The sequence below is a fragment of the Labeo rohita genome, chromosome 3 (genome assembly GCF_022985175.1).
Source record: "Labeo rohita strain BAU-BD-2019 chromosome 3, IGBB_LRoh.1.0, whole genome shotgun sequence".
NCBI classification, from domain to species: Eukaryota; Metazoa; Chordata; class Actinopteri; order Cypriniformes; family Cyprinidae; genus Labeo; species Labeo rohita.
The window spans coordinates 20,947,440-20,963,587 of NC_066871.1; the positions used below are offsets into that span (position 1 = coordinate 20,947,440).

Below are 16,148 nucleotides of genomic sequence, written 5' to 3' on the forward strand. Positions count from 1 at the left end.
AGCTGTGGACACTGATGACTTGCCTAAGGGAAATGAAATGCTACGTCACATTTTGTTTAGAAGCTGTTTTATTGACGTCTTTCCGTGGCTGAAACACTGATTGAGCGATTACATAAGACAAGAGGTGTTCATTCATGTTTATTTTGCGTTAAAACTAGGAGTAAAGAGGAAGGAATGATCGCATTCGCTTGCGCGGACCCCATTTACACTGCACGAGTCTGCGGGGCATTACGGTTCCGACACGGCCACTCTAGTCAATGCTTGTGTTTATACCAGTGCCGCAAAACGTTTCTGAAGTGTCCCAGAAGCGGCTCTCCGAGGCGTTTATACAGCGATCTGTCATGCCACATCAAAGACTGTCAAAACGGCATTTATTGTTTGAATTTCCTGGAAAAAAATGCTGTGTTTCTTCTGTACACATGCATACCGAACCAAAAGAACCAAAAGAAAAATTTCAGTACGAATATGTACCATTACACCCCTAATGACCAAGTTAACTGACTAAAACAAAAATGTGAAATGAACACTGCGACTGTGGAGTACAAATGCGAAACGTAATGACCACAAAACGCCCTGTGTATAGTGTACAGATGTCTTTAAAGGCAAAACTGCGGAGATCAGAGTTTAGTCATGCCCCTGGTGCGAATGCTTGAAGTGCAGAGTTCAGTGACGCTCTATTAAGCTTGACACACCAATAAATGCTCTTTTGAACTTTAATTTGGGGGAGAGAAGACTGGGCAGAGACCGTGCTATTTATGGAAAGTCCAACTTGAGAGGCAGGTGTCAAGGAGAAAAGGAAAAAAGAGAAATATTACAGGAGGAGAAGAGACAGAGGAGACGCACGTACAAGCACAAGACATGCAGTGGAAAGGAAAGTGATATATTAAAGACAACAGGCAGGAAACAAGATACTTCATGCTTCATAGAGTGCTAACTTAATTTATTTGATTCAATTACTCGTAATAAGTGCTTGGTAAAGAAAATATAAATCATATGTCAAAACATATAAGAGCAGAACGAGTCTCATCATGAAATGTAAGGAGAAAATGTTACACCACTTTGTAATAAAATGTCAACGCACTAGTAGCACGCATGCCTTTACAGTGAGGAGATGGCTAATTATAGTCCAGCAGGAGTGTGTGGCTGTATTGTCTGAAGGCGTGCTGACAGACAGCAATGACTAGATGGAAGAGGTATATATTCATTTCAAAGTAGGAACGTCTTGGAAATCACATGGCATGAGTGCACGGAGAACCCGAGCCCTTCTGCTGAAACCGTCTATTAATCATACAGGCGCTCTTATGCGTTCAGTTATGGAAATGCCAATACGCCACGCTGTATCACTTACCTCACTGTCATCTGATTAATGTAATTGAAAGGGCGTGCGTGTGTTTGTTTTCCTCCTGCCTTGGATCTTAATGACGGTCCGTGGGTCCCGTACTGAGTGGTGCAAATAGGTACACTATTGATTGGGGGAAAGAGTGTAAGATAATCATTAACTTTGATTTACAGTACAATAGGAACAGAACAGTACAGAACAAAATGAGCTTGTGGAGTACGACAACTGTGTGCTACTGTAATTGATTGTAATCGATCTAGGCTATTGATTAACGTGTGGCCCTGATGGTCCATTCTGGAACTGTTGTCAATGTAGTTATTATCTTACAGGTTCACTACAATGACAGATGTTCAGGCAAATTAGTAGGTTCTCAGGTGGTTGGTGAACACTGCAATATTTATGCAGACACAACATTGGTCATGTCGGTAACGGCTTAAACTGGAAAACATTTTGTCAGAGGACAAGGACAACATTACTAAATGATTATATTATACAGTAGGGTCTTTTTTCAACTACGGCCACTTCTGGCCCTGTGGACTTTTAGGAAATAAACTCTTAAAACATTTCCCACACTGTGACTAGTCTATCAAATTTGAATTTTTGACACTGTGACTAGATTATCAAACATGTTGTTTTCTGTACTGAAACTGCTAAAACCAGCCTAAGCTGGTTGGCTGGTTTTAGATGGTCGTCCAGCCTGGTCATAGCTGATCAGCAGGCTGGTTATAGATGGGTTTTGACCCCTTCGTTAGCTGGTCAGACTGAGAGACCAGGTGGCCAACTAGCTAAAACCAGCTTGGCAAGGGGGAGACCAGCTAAATCCAGTTACTTCCAAGTTAAACCAGCTAAGACCAGCCAACCTTCAAGCTTAGGTTTTAGCTGTTTTTTTAGCAGGAAAGTCATAAACATTTTCACCACCCTGTTATTTCCACCAATGCATGAAAATGTCATTTTTGAACTAAACAGACTAACTTTTTTTCCCACTGAAAAAAAAGGTTTCCCAGCCTGGCCAAGCTGGTTTTAGCTGGTTATTCCAGCTGGTCTCCCAGCCTAAAGTTGTTAAAACCCCTCTTAAACCAGCCTGCTGACCAGCTATGACCGGGCTGGACGACCAGCTAAAACCAGCCTGACCAGCTAAGACCAGCCTAACAAGCTAAAACCAGCCAGCCTGACCATCTAAAACCAGCTGAGACCAGCCCAACCAGCTTAAACTAGTTAAGACCAACACTGACCAGCAAAAATACGGTCTGATCAGATAAAAAGGTGGTCAAACCACTCTTTAACCAGCCTGATAAACCAGTTATGACCAGGCTGGGAGACCAGCTAAAACCAGTCTGAGAAGCTAAAACCAGCTAAGACCAGCCTGACCAGCTAAAACCAGCTAAGTCCAGCCTGACCAGCTTAAACTAGCTAAAACCAGTCAGCCTGACCATCTAAAACCAGCTGAAACCAGCCCGACCATCTTAAACCAGCAAAGACCAATACTAACCAGCTAAAAACCAGTCTGACCAGCTAAAAAAGTGATCAAATCCCTCTTAAACCAGGCTGATAAACCAGCTATGACCAGGCTGGGAGACCAGCTAAGACCAGCTAAAACCAGCTAAGTCCAGCCTGACCAGCTTAAACTAGCTGAGACGACCAGCCTGACCAGCTAAGACCAACACTGACCAGCTAAAAACCAGTCTGACCAGCTAAAAAAGTGGTCAAACCCCTCTTAAACCAGCCTAATAAACCAGCTATGACAAGGCTGGGAGACCTTTTTTTTTTCCAGCAGGGTATTGCTGTAAATACACACAACGTAATATTTTCGCACTTTTTGCATATTATTACCTTAAACTTACTTTGTTTTCTCCATACATCACGTCCTTATATCGTAAGCACGGTTTTCAGTGTCTTGACTGACAATGTCGCCTCTTTGGTAACGAAGTACGTTTTTTAGCGGCAATATTGTTGGCCATCAAAGAATTACGTCATAACAGAGGGAGCGTTGCAATTTTGTAAAAAAAGAAAGAAAGAAAGAAAAAAGCATTTAAATACATATACAAATCGAAACGGCTTACGTTTATTTTTCTCCTTGTTGGATTATTATATAGAAGATGGATTTTCAGAGTTAAAGACAGTTTTGGACGGGGGTAGATTTGGATAATAAAATACAAAAAGGTATTTGAAAAGGAGGAAAAAATAAATTAAATATAAATTTTCAAGACAGAATTAATAGGAAATGTTTAAATCTGTGGTAATTAAAAATAAAAAATCTGTGCGTTCAACGTCTTAATATTGACAGTAAAATCCTGGAATTATAATATGATTGGAGACAGTCATTTGAGATTAATGTGAAAGTCTTGTCATCAATCATTTCACATGACTTGAGCCTTGTGCTCTACATTGGTTTTGGACATGGCCACATTCTCCTGTGTAACTAAAGCGCTCTCTAGTGTCCAACTCATGTCATTACATACATTCTTTCCTTGACAACAGGGGCCAGTTGATTTGAAGTAATTTGATCGGATTTTGGCCATCGGGTTGGATCAAATCTTGAAAATGGTTTGTTCAAAAAAAAAAAAAAAAAAGAATTCTGAATTCGCATTAGATCACAAAATCCAATCTTGGTTTTGGTCTGGATTAAATCCTCAGTTTGTGCTGTTCAAAATGTTTTAGTAGAATTGGGATACTTTTGTTTTAAAAAAATATATATATATATATAAAATTGTTCTGATCCCAGCCGGGGGCAGTTGTTCAAAAAGTTTAATCTGGATCAGAATGATCTGGTTTTGGAAATCCCATGTTTTGCTATTCAGGATCAAGTAGTTACCTTATCATCTTACTTTTTTTTTTTTTTTTTTTTTTTTTTTCTTAAACGAAATAGGATTGGATGAACCTGATCCAGATACACACTTTTTCAGATTTCCAAATCTGGATTACCTGTGCTCTACGGAGCCCCTAAAGGGACATAGTGATGGGGAAAAAATGAGATGGGGAAAAAATGCCAATGTTTTGCATTCTAATTTTGCATTGCATTTAGACAAATAACTTCTGACTCATCCATCTCTGATGATATTGTCAATGTAGTTTACAATCAATGATTAAAAAAATCTTAAAATTATATAGATATTTTTGTTTGATATTGACAGATATTTTTGTTTGATATTGGGGATTTGGGAATATATTACATGTTAAAATGTTGTATTTTTTGAAGCAGTTTTAAAGTTTTATTGCATTTTTGTTTCTGAAATCCACCCTTCTGCTAGGATCAGAATAATGCAGTTTTTTTTTGTTTTTTGTTTTTTGTTTTTTTTAATCAAAAGAATCCCAATTTTACTAAAATGTTTTGAACAATACAAACTGAGGATTTATTCCAGCTCAAAACCAAGATTTGTGATCTAATCCTAATTCAGAATCCCTTTCTTCTTTTGAACAACTCATTTTCAAGATTTGATCCAGTCCGATGGCCAAAATCCAACCAGATTACTTCTGGCCCCTAAAGGGTGGATTTCCAAATCCAGATCATTCTGATCCAGATTAAACTTTTTGAACAACTGGCCCCGGGTATAATGAGGTTAACCAAAACACAGTAACACAGAGAGAACCCTGTAAATTGGGTGAACATGCTTATTGAACGTTCACGTTACCTTCTCTATGCTTTTCAAAAATGTTTTTGTCCAGTTTTCCCATTAATGTCTTTTGGAAATGCATCTTGTGCTTACAGTGGACCACATGATTTTGCAGACATAAAGTAATATCTTAAAAAAAAAAAAAAAAGACTTCTAAATATGAGTTATAACCGAGGAGAAAAATTCCTCTCATGAACTGAATAAAAAAATAATAATAATAATAATGCGAGCAGCGACTCCTACTGGTTCAGTGATTCATGCTGCACAAAATTCAGGTGTAATTTCAATTTCGTAAACAGAGGGGGCAGTACATCACTTCTTTTCTGGCCAATATAATGGCATTAAAATAACCCAAATTTTGTGCAATATTGCAAATAAAACGCATTTATCAGCATATTTTTAATTTTGGAAGTAGAAAAGATTAACTAATGCACCAAATAAAATTAAAAGTAAAATAAAAAAGTACATTTATAAGCTAACACATTAATTTAATCCAACTTAAAATGAGAACATGATGAAAATCACAAAAGACTGAGTCCCGCTATATTACTCAGGCTGCACTGCAGTGTCTATTCACAGGCGCGATCCCACTACTGATCGGCACGGGGGCTTTGACCTGCTCCGTTTCCGACCTGGGCCGGTTCACCCCTCCTTAGACGACCTGGTGGTCCCGAGCTCCCCCAGGAGCACCATATCGATACCGAACTTAGTGCGGACACCCGATCGGCATAGTCCACTGCAGCCCAGAACCCCTGAGCTCAAGCGGTCCGCCAGCCTCAGCCTCCCAGTAGCTTGGATTACAGGCGCACGCCACTGCGCCCGGCGAGAGAACTGCACATTTTAACATCTCTTCAATGTGACTGCGCTCTAGTGCGCGGCGCGCCCTCTAATGGACAAGAAAAAAAACAGCAGTGTTGCCATGTCCGCTTGATATAAGCGCATTTGAGCTTGTTCATAAAAGTGCCTACATTTGTCGTAGTTTTGCTGTAGCTTTTTTACTGACTAAAAAAAGTACTAAAGTATAAATATTCTTTTTGGCCGAGGCGAGTTGTGTATGTCAGGCTTGTTTTGTCAGAGCGGGTTACTCGTTTTTGCACCGAAATCTGGCAAAGCTTCTCTAGTTCATTCTAATGGTTAACAGAAACAAAGCACAAATATGAGGTAGAGAGCCTCACTTCGAGATAAATGAGCGTGAAAAACATATTTTCAAGGTCAGGAACAACAGGGCCAAACGTGTTTAGTGAATACAAACAAAAAAGTGTGCTTTGATTAGCACGTTTCAGCGGCTTTTGTTTTGAAACGCCGTACTTCCGGTCCACAGAGGGAAAGTCCTTCAAGGCTTGCGACAAAATGGCCATGATAAGAGTCTTGTCGCTTATTCTGTCCGTCCTGTCAACTGTAACGCTTTTATGGACACAGTCTGGCGAATGCAATAATGGTCGAAGGGTAAGACGAATATATCTCTTAAATCTCACAGTCACGTGGTTTGAATTTTACGTGTGTTTGCTGTCTTGCGTAGGGCGCTTGTTAGCATGCTAGCAGCTAGGCTGCTGTGTGATCTGTCTGTATGCAGATGAATGTATGACACTGACTGAATGTGAATGTTTTTTTCCCCCTGCCAGTCAGGAGATGCGGTGGACACCGATTTTAGCGGATTCTCTGTGCCACTAGAGCACTCATTTGAAGTGGGTGAGTATTCATGTAGTTGATTAATAATTAGTGTGTGTATTAATGTGCCTCTTTACATTTTAGTCACTGCTTGTCTTTGTTTCAGATGATGTCCCCAGATTTCGCCTTCGTGGTGCCCTGCAATTCAGGGGTGGAAGAGAAAACGGTGTGTATCTCTCCCAAAACCAGCTCTCTGAAAAAGACAGGAATACACTGAAGGTGAGAAGATGCAGCTTGTGGGAAATCAAGGGTATTTATGATTAAAAGGGGGAAGAATTTCATGTTAAAAGCGTGTCTGCTGTCTCTCTGGTATAATATTGGTTTCTCTACCTGTGTCCTTCAGGATGTGGCAGCAGTTGATGGTCTGTACAGGATTCGAGTGCCTAGAGTCTCTCTACAGATGGATCGGCAGACAGAGAGACAGTCTGAAGGTTACCTTACTACATTCGTTAGAGCTGTAAGTCAACCTCCTGCGAATACCAACATTAGATATATTTTATTAGGGATGTATACAGTCAGGTCCATAAATATTGGGACATCGACACAATTCTAACATTTTTGGCTCTATACACCACCACAATGGATTCGAAATGAAACAAACAAGATGTGCTTTAACTGCAGACTGTCAGTTTTAATTTGAGGGTATTTACATCCAAATCAGGTGAACGGTGTAGGAATTACAACAGTTTGCATATGTGCCTCCCACTTGTTAAGGGACCAAAAGTAATGGGACAGAATAATAATCATAAATCAAACTTTCACTTTTTTAATACTTGGTTGCAAATCCTTTGCAGTCAATTACAGCCTGAAGTCTGGAACGCATAGACCTCACCAGACGCTGGGTTTCATCCCTGGTGATGCTCTGCCAGGCCTCTACTGCAACTGTCTTCAGTTCCTGCTTGCTGAAGACAAAACTGAAGGGAAAATGCCCCAGGAACAAGCAGGAACTGAAGACAGTTTTTTTTATATCGAATTGTATCGATGTCCCAATATTTATGGACCTGACTGTATGTATGTGTATATATATATACACATAATGCTAATGTTCAGAAGTTCTGGGTCACTAAGAATTTATTTAGAAGAAATTAATACTTTCATCTGACAAAAATAGATTATAATGACAAAAAGTGTCAATAAAGACATTTATAATGTTACGAAAATGTCTATTTCAAATAAATGCTATTCTGAACTTTCTGTTCATAAAAGAAACCTGAAATTGTTTCCACAAAAAATATTAAGCATCACACCTGTTTATAACACTGATAATGATAAAAAGAAGAAGGAAAAAAAAGGTGACCAAATCAGCATGTTAGAATGGTGTTTTTACTGTACTTTGCAGCCTTGGTGAGCACAAGATTTTCGAAAACATTCCCGACCCCAAAATTATATAAATATTTATACATACTACTTATATAAATACTAAAGTTTGACATTTTAGCTATAAATCTTGTCTTGCTTTTCTCCCAAGTGCTCGCTAGTGGAGTCCCACCTCAGTGATGTCATCACGCTTCACACTGATGTCAGCGGATACGTCATTGGCGTTTCCATAGTAACAATCCCTGGGTCATGTCGTGGGATAGAGGTGGAGGATGAGGTTGACCTGGAAGTCTTTAACACAACAGTAAGCGTTGTGTCGCCAGTCACTGCACCTCCGTGAGTGTACACAAAAACACACATACACACATACACACTTTCTTGCATATGTGGTTTATGAGGACTTTCCATAGGTATAATGGTTTTTATACTGTACAGACTATATTTTCTATCAGCCCTACCCAAACCCTTCACATAAACCTAGCCCTCACAGGACGTTACTGTCTATTAGTCTATTATATATATATATAAGTTATTTTTATTTATTAATTTATTTTTTTTAAATTCTGAATTAATTTAATTTTTTTTTAATCTATAAAACACCATTTAATTTTTTTTTTTTTTTTTTTTTAAAAAGCCTTTTGGTTTACGGGAACACAGGAAGTGTTTATGTTGTAGTACACGTTATTATACAGTGTAAGTTTATACCAGACACAGGCACACTCTCAAACTGCTACCTCTGATACTTTTTTTGATAGTATTCCAAGGCCCTCCTTTTTCCTTTTAACATTTTAATTAAGATTGTTATTATAACTAACTGTAAATATTTATAAAGCTTATTACCTTATCGGGGAATCCCAGGAAGCTTGTAGAGGCCCATAATAAATTGAGAAAAATGTGTGCTATATTATTTGACCACTTGCAGCCTTGGATAAATATTTAATAGACTATGCAAATGTTACACCCACAAATTCCATTGCCTGCATATCTTATTATCGGCTCATTTAGAAATTAGTTTGTCTCTTCTGGCTCTGGTTTAGACCTGAAACAGCACCCTACATTGAGAGGATGGAGCAGGAAATGGAAAAGAAAGGCAAAAACCCACAAGAGCAGAAATCCTTCTTTGCCAAATATGTGAGTATTTTTATTTTTTCAGAATGACATGTAATTTTTCACTTTGGCTTTCTGTTAAGTTCATTCAAATTATTATGTATGCATTTGACTAATTAATGTGATCATTTTCCCCAGCTGTCTAGGTAGTAAAAGTGTAAAACATTTTGTATTATCACATTAATCTCTTCTCATCCTTTATTCCACTCCCTTTCCAAATGGCCTCTATTCCTGCTAATAGTTTTTGCTCTACTGTGTTTCTTTAAACTTAGCTTTTTTGTTTGTTTAACAGTTTGTGTTTTGGAACTAGTGGACTGCATTGCCTAAGCTGACCGTTACTGTATGTTTTCGAGTGTTGTTTTTTTGAGCTAACCGTTATTTCATTTGCTGCTGTGCTCAGTGTTGAAGCTGCTGGTCCGTTCCAGACAGTGCTGAATACGCCTAGCATTACTAATGTCCCTCTTTGTGACCGATCTCTTAATTCTCCAGCGCCGTGTGTCGTGGTCGGCTGTTCTGCATTCACTATGCTGTGACTGTGCTGTGTCTGTGTTGACTTTGTGCTGGTCTGTGCTGTGTTCCAGTGGTATTTGATTCTGGGAGGTGCAGTGTTCCTCATGGCCACCAGTTCAGCACAGACCCCACCAGGGGGCGCCAGAGAGCAGAGCTGATTTCCATTCATTTCAAGTACTGAAATCTCATTTTAGCCTACTTGGTTACTCTGTCACTCCAGCTGCATTTCTCAATGTTGTGTGTGTATCTGGGCCAGCACACGCACCCACATACATACAAACTCAAATCCTCTGATCCTTCCTTTGTTTCAGCTTGGTGTTCAGTTGTTTGTGTGCGTCCTTGTGCTTTTCTGTGTACGTTTCCTGCTGGGTCATGACCAAATCAGTGGTGTTTTGATTAAATAGGGCCTTTTGGCCTCACAATCAGGTTGGCCGGTAATTTTAGTCTCAAGCTCAGAGATGTTCATGACCCACGCTGCTTGCTTCACTCTGTCCTGTTTTTTCAGTCTCATTTCTCCTGATTTCTCCCTCCCAGTGGAAAGTCATTTGTAAGAAGCAGTAAGTGGTGGAGGTCGGACAAAGAGAGAGCAAGGAAGGATGAAACTGAAAATGATTTGCTTGGGAAAACCAATTAATTCAATGGCCTGTAATTGTCCTGCACCTAATCATTGACTCTGGAGAGGAACCATCATGTTGCATTTTAAACCGTTCACAAATTTGTTAAAGCTTTCTGTTGTGTTTTTCTTTTCTCTTTCATCACCAGTGGATGTATATTGTCCCTCTCGTTCTTTTCCTGATGATGTCTGGAGCTCAGGATCAGTCTGGAGGCGGAGCCGGAGGTGGGGCGGCCAATGGCGGAGGACGATGATTCCCGTGGCAACAAAAACTCCTGTGTTGTACATAATAATTTAAAGCAGATTTTGAGTTCATTGACACGCATAATGACATACATTTACAAACGAAGGAACGTTCTAGAGAGATAATGATGGAAAAGTTTAACTTATAACTGCATTCTTGAATTGCGTTTTTACTACTGATTTAATAAAATAGTTTGACGACCGTTGAAATTGTCAGCGTGTTTTTTTTTACTACAAGTGATGCTATTCATATTATTAATACAGGCATTTTGAAACAGGTGATCTCTACATGCTCTTGTCTGTTGATCCTAGTCTTGTTTCCTCACCCAGTGCCATTTGAGCTAGTTTGTTTGGAATCATGTTGATGCTGGTAATACCACTCCTCTCTGCACCTTGATGCCATAAATAACTAGTCATTTACTGTAAACCAAATATCTGTTCATCATAGATGTGGTATAAGCTCATCCCTAAATAAACTAAAATATTCCTGCAAAAATGACTTGTTAAGCTCTCTTGGATTTACTGAAGTATTTTGATTTCGTTATTAAGACAGTAGATTAAGTTGTAAAAACAAACAACAATCCAGCTGACAGTATTATACTTAGAATGTAAGTCAAAGGGGCTAGGTAATAAATCAGATCAAACATTAAAATGCGTATTGTTACAGTCACATAGCCTAAACATTGTACGTGTATGTGAAGAGTTCAGATGCAAAAGCCCCTAAATCCATCTGACGTATTTCTTTAAAATTAGCATTTTTTTTTCTGGCTACTTTGTATAGGTTTCTATATAAGTACTGCTTCTTCTGATTGGGCTGAGGCTGGAATTTAGGAGCATTCACTCAGTATCATTATCTCATTTTTGACCAAGATGGTTTTTAGCTGGTTTTGCATCTGAACTCTTCATGTTTTTAAAGAAATTAATATTTTTCTTCAGCAAGGATGCATTGCATTGATCTAAAGTGACTAGGTATTTTGTTACAAAAGATGTTCTATTTCGTAAGTGCTGGTTATTCGAACTTTGTATTTATCAAAGAATCCTGGAAACAATGTGTCACTGTTTCCACAAAAATATTGAGCAGCACAACTGTTTTCAACAAAGATAATAATAAGAAATGTTTTTTGAGCAGTAAACCAACATATTAGAATGGTTTCTGAATGATCATGTGGCACTGGAGTGACTGGAATAACGATGCTGAAAATTCAGCTTTACTATCACTGGAATAGGTAACGTTTTAAAATACATTCAAATAGAAAAGAGTGGGACAGCTTAAATTGGAAGGTAGGTTCTTATTTCAGTTAAAATTAGTTTGACTTTAAAAAATGATTTAGTATAATTAGTATTTAATGGGCTTTATTCGCCCTATGTTTCTCGTAAGAGCAGACACGGGCCTTTGTAAACTTAATGTACGAGCTTCTCATCAGTGTCCAGCTATTTCGTACAAAACAGCTGGTTTTGCTCCTTAATATTGCAGACTGTCTTGTTATATTATTTTAATGTATTAACTTCATGATGAACACACGAGTTTGAAGTGCAAACAGTTTTACCGTTTACTGCACTTTCATATGAAGTGAGTCAGGACTCGTCATCAATCGACCATATTGGCAGCACCGAATGTAAACAATGCCACTGAACCTAACTAAAACCTGCATATTTTGCTTATTGCTGCTGAAAATGTCAATTATTGTCATGTTTTGGGCTGTACTAATCAATCGGACCTGGAAAAACATTTGGAGTACTATAGACTGCCAACAGTTATAACATCTCAAGGAGAAGAGTGCAAAAAAACATCCGAGGAGCAAAATGTGTTTGTGGTTGGCCACACTGAACCAGGATTTCCAAGGCAAGAATCTTGACATCATTCGTGTTTGTTCTTATCATTCCCGGTCAGGTAGGTGAAATATTAGGCTAATATCTTAAGCCTTACCACTTGTATCTTTACCACCTATTAACTTCAGTTTGGCAAAATATTGTGCCCTTTCCTGCTTGCTATGTCGTTCTCTATATGATTTCCGTGCTGAAAAAAAAACAGCTAAAACCAGCCCAAGCTGGTTGGTTGGTCTTAGCTGGTTTAAGGTGGCAGTAGCTGGTTTTAGCTGGTCTCCCAGGCCTGGCTGGTCAAGCTGGTTTTAGCTAGTTGTTCCAGCTGGTCACCCAGTCTGACCAGCTAAGAAAGTGGCCAAATACCCTCTAAAACCAGCCTGCTGACCAGCTAAGACTAGGCTGGATGACCAGCTAAAACCAACCAACCAGCTCAGTCTGGTTTTAGCTGTTTTTTTTTTTTTCCAGCAGTGTTAGCAGCTTCCACAGGTTTTTTTTCTCCATGGTTTAGACAATGAAAATTAACAGGACAACCTATTCAGTAGTACATTATCTGTGCAATTCATGCTGTTTTTTACATCTGAGTATGACCAATATGGCCACGCATCCGGGTAACTGACCAAACCTTCTTGAATGCAAACCCTCTATAGAGTGTTTTCACAACGTGTCATCAATTGGCCATATTGGTGGCACTGAACTTGCATATTTTGCTGATCGTTGCTGCTGAAAATGGTCAATTATTGTCATATTTTGGGCTGTACTAATCAGCCGGAGCGGTAAACACATCTGGAGTACTATAGACTGCCAAACGTTATGACAAATCAAGGAGAAGAGTGCAAAAAAACATCTGAGGAGCAAAATGTGTTTGTGGTTGGCCACACTGAACCAGGATTTCCAGGGCAAGAATCTTGACAACGTTCGTGTTTGTTCTTATCATTTCCAGTCATGTAGGTGAACTGCTTGTACGTAGCTTTACCACCTATTACCACATTTTTCGTGGTTTAGACAGCATAAATTAGCCAAACAGCATATTTGCACATTAACCGTGCAATCCATGCTGTTGTTTACATCTGAGTATTGCCAATATGGCCAAGCATCCGTGTAACTGAGCAAACGGTGACTTAAGTGCAATCCCTCTATTCTTTTTGCAAATTCACAGAAAACGGCTTACTTCCGCACTGAAAAATAAGGTTGATACGAAACTTTTTTTTACATTGAGATTCAGATAAAAGCAGCTCATGGACACAGTTGGTTGAGATTAATCATCAAAGCTTGACCTTTGACAGACATGGCTTTTCGAGATTTTACCCATCCTATTTCCTAAGACGTTGCTAATCATGCAGCTATTAGTTTGTATGCTGTAAACAGACGAGAACTTGGGGAGAGAATGTTCTAGAACGACTCCCGCAGACCTGTGGCTATCTTTGTCAGCTGTCGGTCATTCTCAGCTTGTGTGTCTGTTTGTCTTGGGGTCCGTTCATGTGTAACTTTGGCAGTGTGTGGTAAATCTGGATCTTACGAGGCTCAGCGCCGACAACAATCTATCGTGTTTCTCTAAACCCTCAACTACACCACCCACCCGTGTTCTCTGAAAGATTTTGTAGTCCCATGGAGCAGGACATCTACAAGTCAATGACCTCAATCAATCACTGTTGGTCTCTGTCTCTTCAGGCCAAAGTCAATGTCACAGTTAAACTCTAAAGCAAGGAGGAGAGAGCTTGAATGAATTTGGAAGTAAAAGGATCTGCTGGTATGCAAAGGTCTGGCAGCTTTGTGCTTACAGGCCTCTGTAAACAGCTCTGGTGGGCTAAAATGTACCAGGTCAAAGGGCCGTGCAGCAGGAGATGTTGATTTGTTTCTACAGCTTTAGATGTGTTAAGCTAATGAGAAGTAAAAAAGTGTATCTGACTTTACAAAGTTCATCCCTCTGTATTTTTTTGGTATTGGGTAACTCTGAATTTCTTAACATGGGGATTCCATTCAGTGTAGAACTATCATCGCAGCTCTGATGAATGTGTGGATACCAAGAAGCACATGGCTGAAACTGAGACAGAACAGTGGTGTGTGTGCCATGGTAGGTGGATTTCTTTCTCACTCAGTCTTTCAGTCTTCGTCTGACGCTGTCTTTTTCTGAGCACACACAGAAAGACACAAAATAAGAGAAACAAACACAATTTGACATGCTAGTTTTACTGAATTAGTGTTTTATTTAAGATACCAAACATCTGCAAATTTTGACTAAAATTTTGTTGCTGTATCTGTTTGCAGGAGATACATGGTGTGTGTCACTTGCGCAATCTTTGCTGACATCTAATTTTCAAACCAAATCCACTGCATTCGTGTCCAAAAAAGGAATTGCATGACATATGAGACTGCAGCACATACATGTTGCAGGAAAAGGAAACAGAAACCTTTGTCAGTGGACAGTCGTAAATCTCTCATCCTGGAACAATGTGACCAGTTGCGTTGCCATGACTACATGTTACTCGGAGCACACCTGCCAGGGATGCCAGTGTGATTTTAAAGTATTCTGAGCTTGTGTTTACATGACATTGACATTGGTCAAGTGGTCAGTGATATAATAATACATTTATATAATTTAATATGCTATATAAGTACTTGTGATTTGTGTAGAACAGACTAATAATACAGTGCTGTCAAACGATTATTCATGATTAATCATCCAAAATAACATTTTTGTTTCCATAATATATGTGTGTATACTGTGTATACTTATGTATAGGCCTATATAAATACACACATATACAGTACATATTTAAAAAAATATTTACATGTATATATTTATATTCATATATTTATATTATATAATTTTAAAAAATAAAAATTTTTTTCTTAAATATATACATGCATGTGTGTGTATTTATATATACATAATAAATATACACAGTACACACACATATATATAAACAAAGACTTATTAAGGATGTGATTAATCGTGATTAATCGTTTGACAACACTAATACATAGTAATTATCTATATATATATATATATATATATATATATATGTGTGTGTGTGTGTGTGTGTGTTGTTAATAATATTAATATTACTAATATCACAAGTGTAATATCAAATGTGATATATTCATATGAATGTATCCGTCAAAACACATGAGGAGGAAGGCACAACACGACGATGAAATGCAACGAAAAGTCTTTAATATAATCCACACAGGTAAATCCACAAAAAGAAAACAGGAATACAAATACTCATTGATGAGACTGGATACAAAACATTGAACTCAAACAACTTATAAAGGGTGGCTAATGATACACAAACAGGTGATAGTGATTAACTAATAATGACGATAACAAGGACAGGAACAGGAACAACCATATATGGGCACATGCACCTCCCGGAAGGCGCAACCTTGCACCGTAGAGAAAAAAAAAACAGGGATGGACGGAGGGGACTTAGGAGGTGGACAAAGGAGTAGATGTGGGATGACAACAGGAAATCAGTGTAGGAGGAGGCTCTGGGGGTGGATGGACTCCCGGGAGGAGGACAAAGTAACAAACAAAGTCCAGGGTGGTGACGACAGAGGGAGGAGCCAAGGAGGAGACAGAAGGGTTCAGGGCAGATCAGAAAGCGGAAGGAGCCAGGGTGGAGACAGAAGGGTCCAGGGCGGATCAGACGGAGCAAGACGCCAGGGTGGAGACAGAAGGGACCTGGAGCAGGAGCCCCAGGCAAGACCCAGGCCGCAGCCATGATGGTGGCCCACGGCGGCAGAGCAAGTGGAGGTGGAACCTGAGGCGGAGACGCCAGGTGACACCAAGAATCCGGAGGGCCAAGGTGGAGTCCAAGGCTCAGGCGACTGAGGCGGAGATCCACGGCGGAGCCAGAGCGACAGAGGACTGAGGCGGAGCTGGAGGGAGGAGCCCAATGGAGCCTGTGGGACA

At 39.3% G+C, this 16,148-nt stretch overlaps 1 protein-coding gene across 2 annotated transcripts; it reads left to right on the forward strand.

Moving 5' to 3' along the window:
• The first annotated feature begins 6,238 nt into the window (after positions 1–6,238).
• On the forward strand, positions 6,239–10,618 carry emc10 (ER membrane protein complex subunit 10). 2 transcript variants are annotated; one of them, XM_051106891.1, is made up of 8 exons: positions 6,239–6,396; positions 6,573–6,639; positions 6,725–6,837; positions 6,962–7,075; positions 8,087–8,271; positions 8,973–9,066; positions 9,624–9,726; positions 10,315–10,618. In XM_051106891.1, the coding sequence occupies exons 1-7, from the start codon at positions 6,301–6,303 to the stop codon at positions 9,708–9,710; spliced, it is 756 nt and encodes a 251-aa protein (XP_050962848.1). In that variant the 5' UTR covers positions 6,239–6,300; the 3' UTR covers positions 9,711–9,726; positions 10,315–10,618. The 2 variants fall into 2 exon arrangements, with proteins under 2 accessions (XP_050962848.1, XP_050962847.1); XM_051106890.1 differs by lacking the exon at positions 9,624–9,726.
• The last annotated feature ends 5,530 nt before the right edge of the window (positions 10,619–16,148 follow it).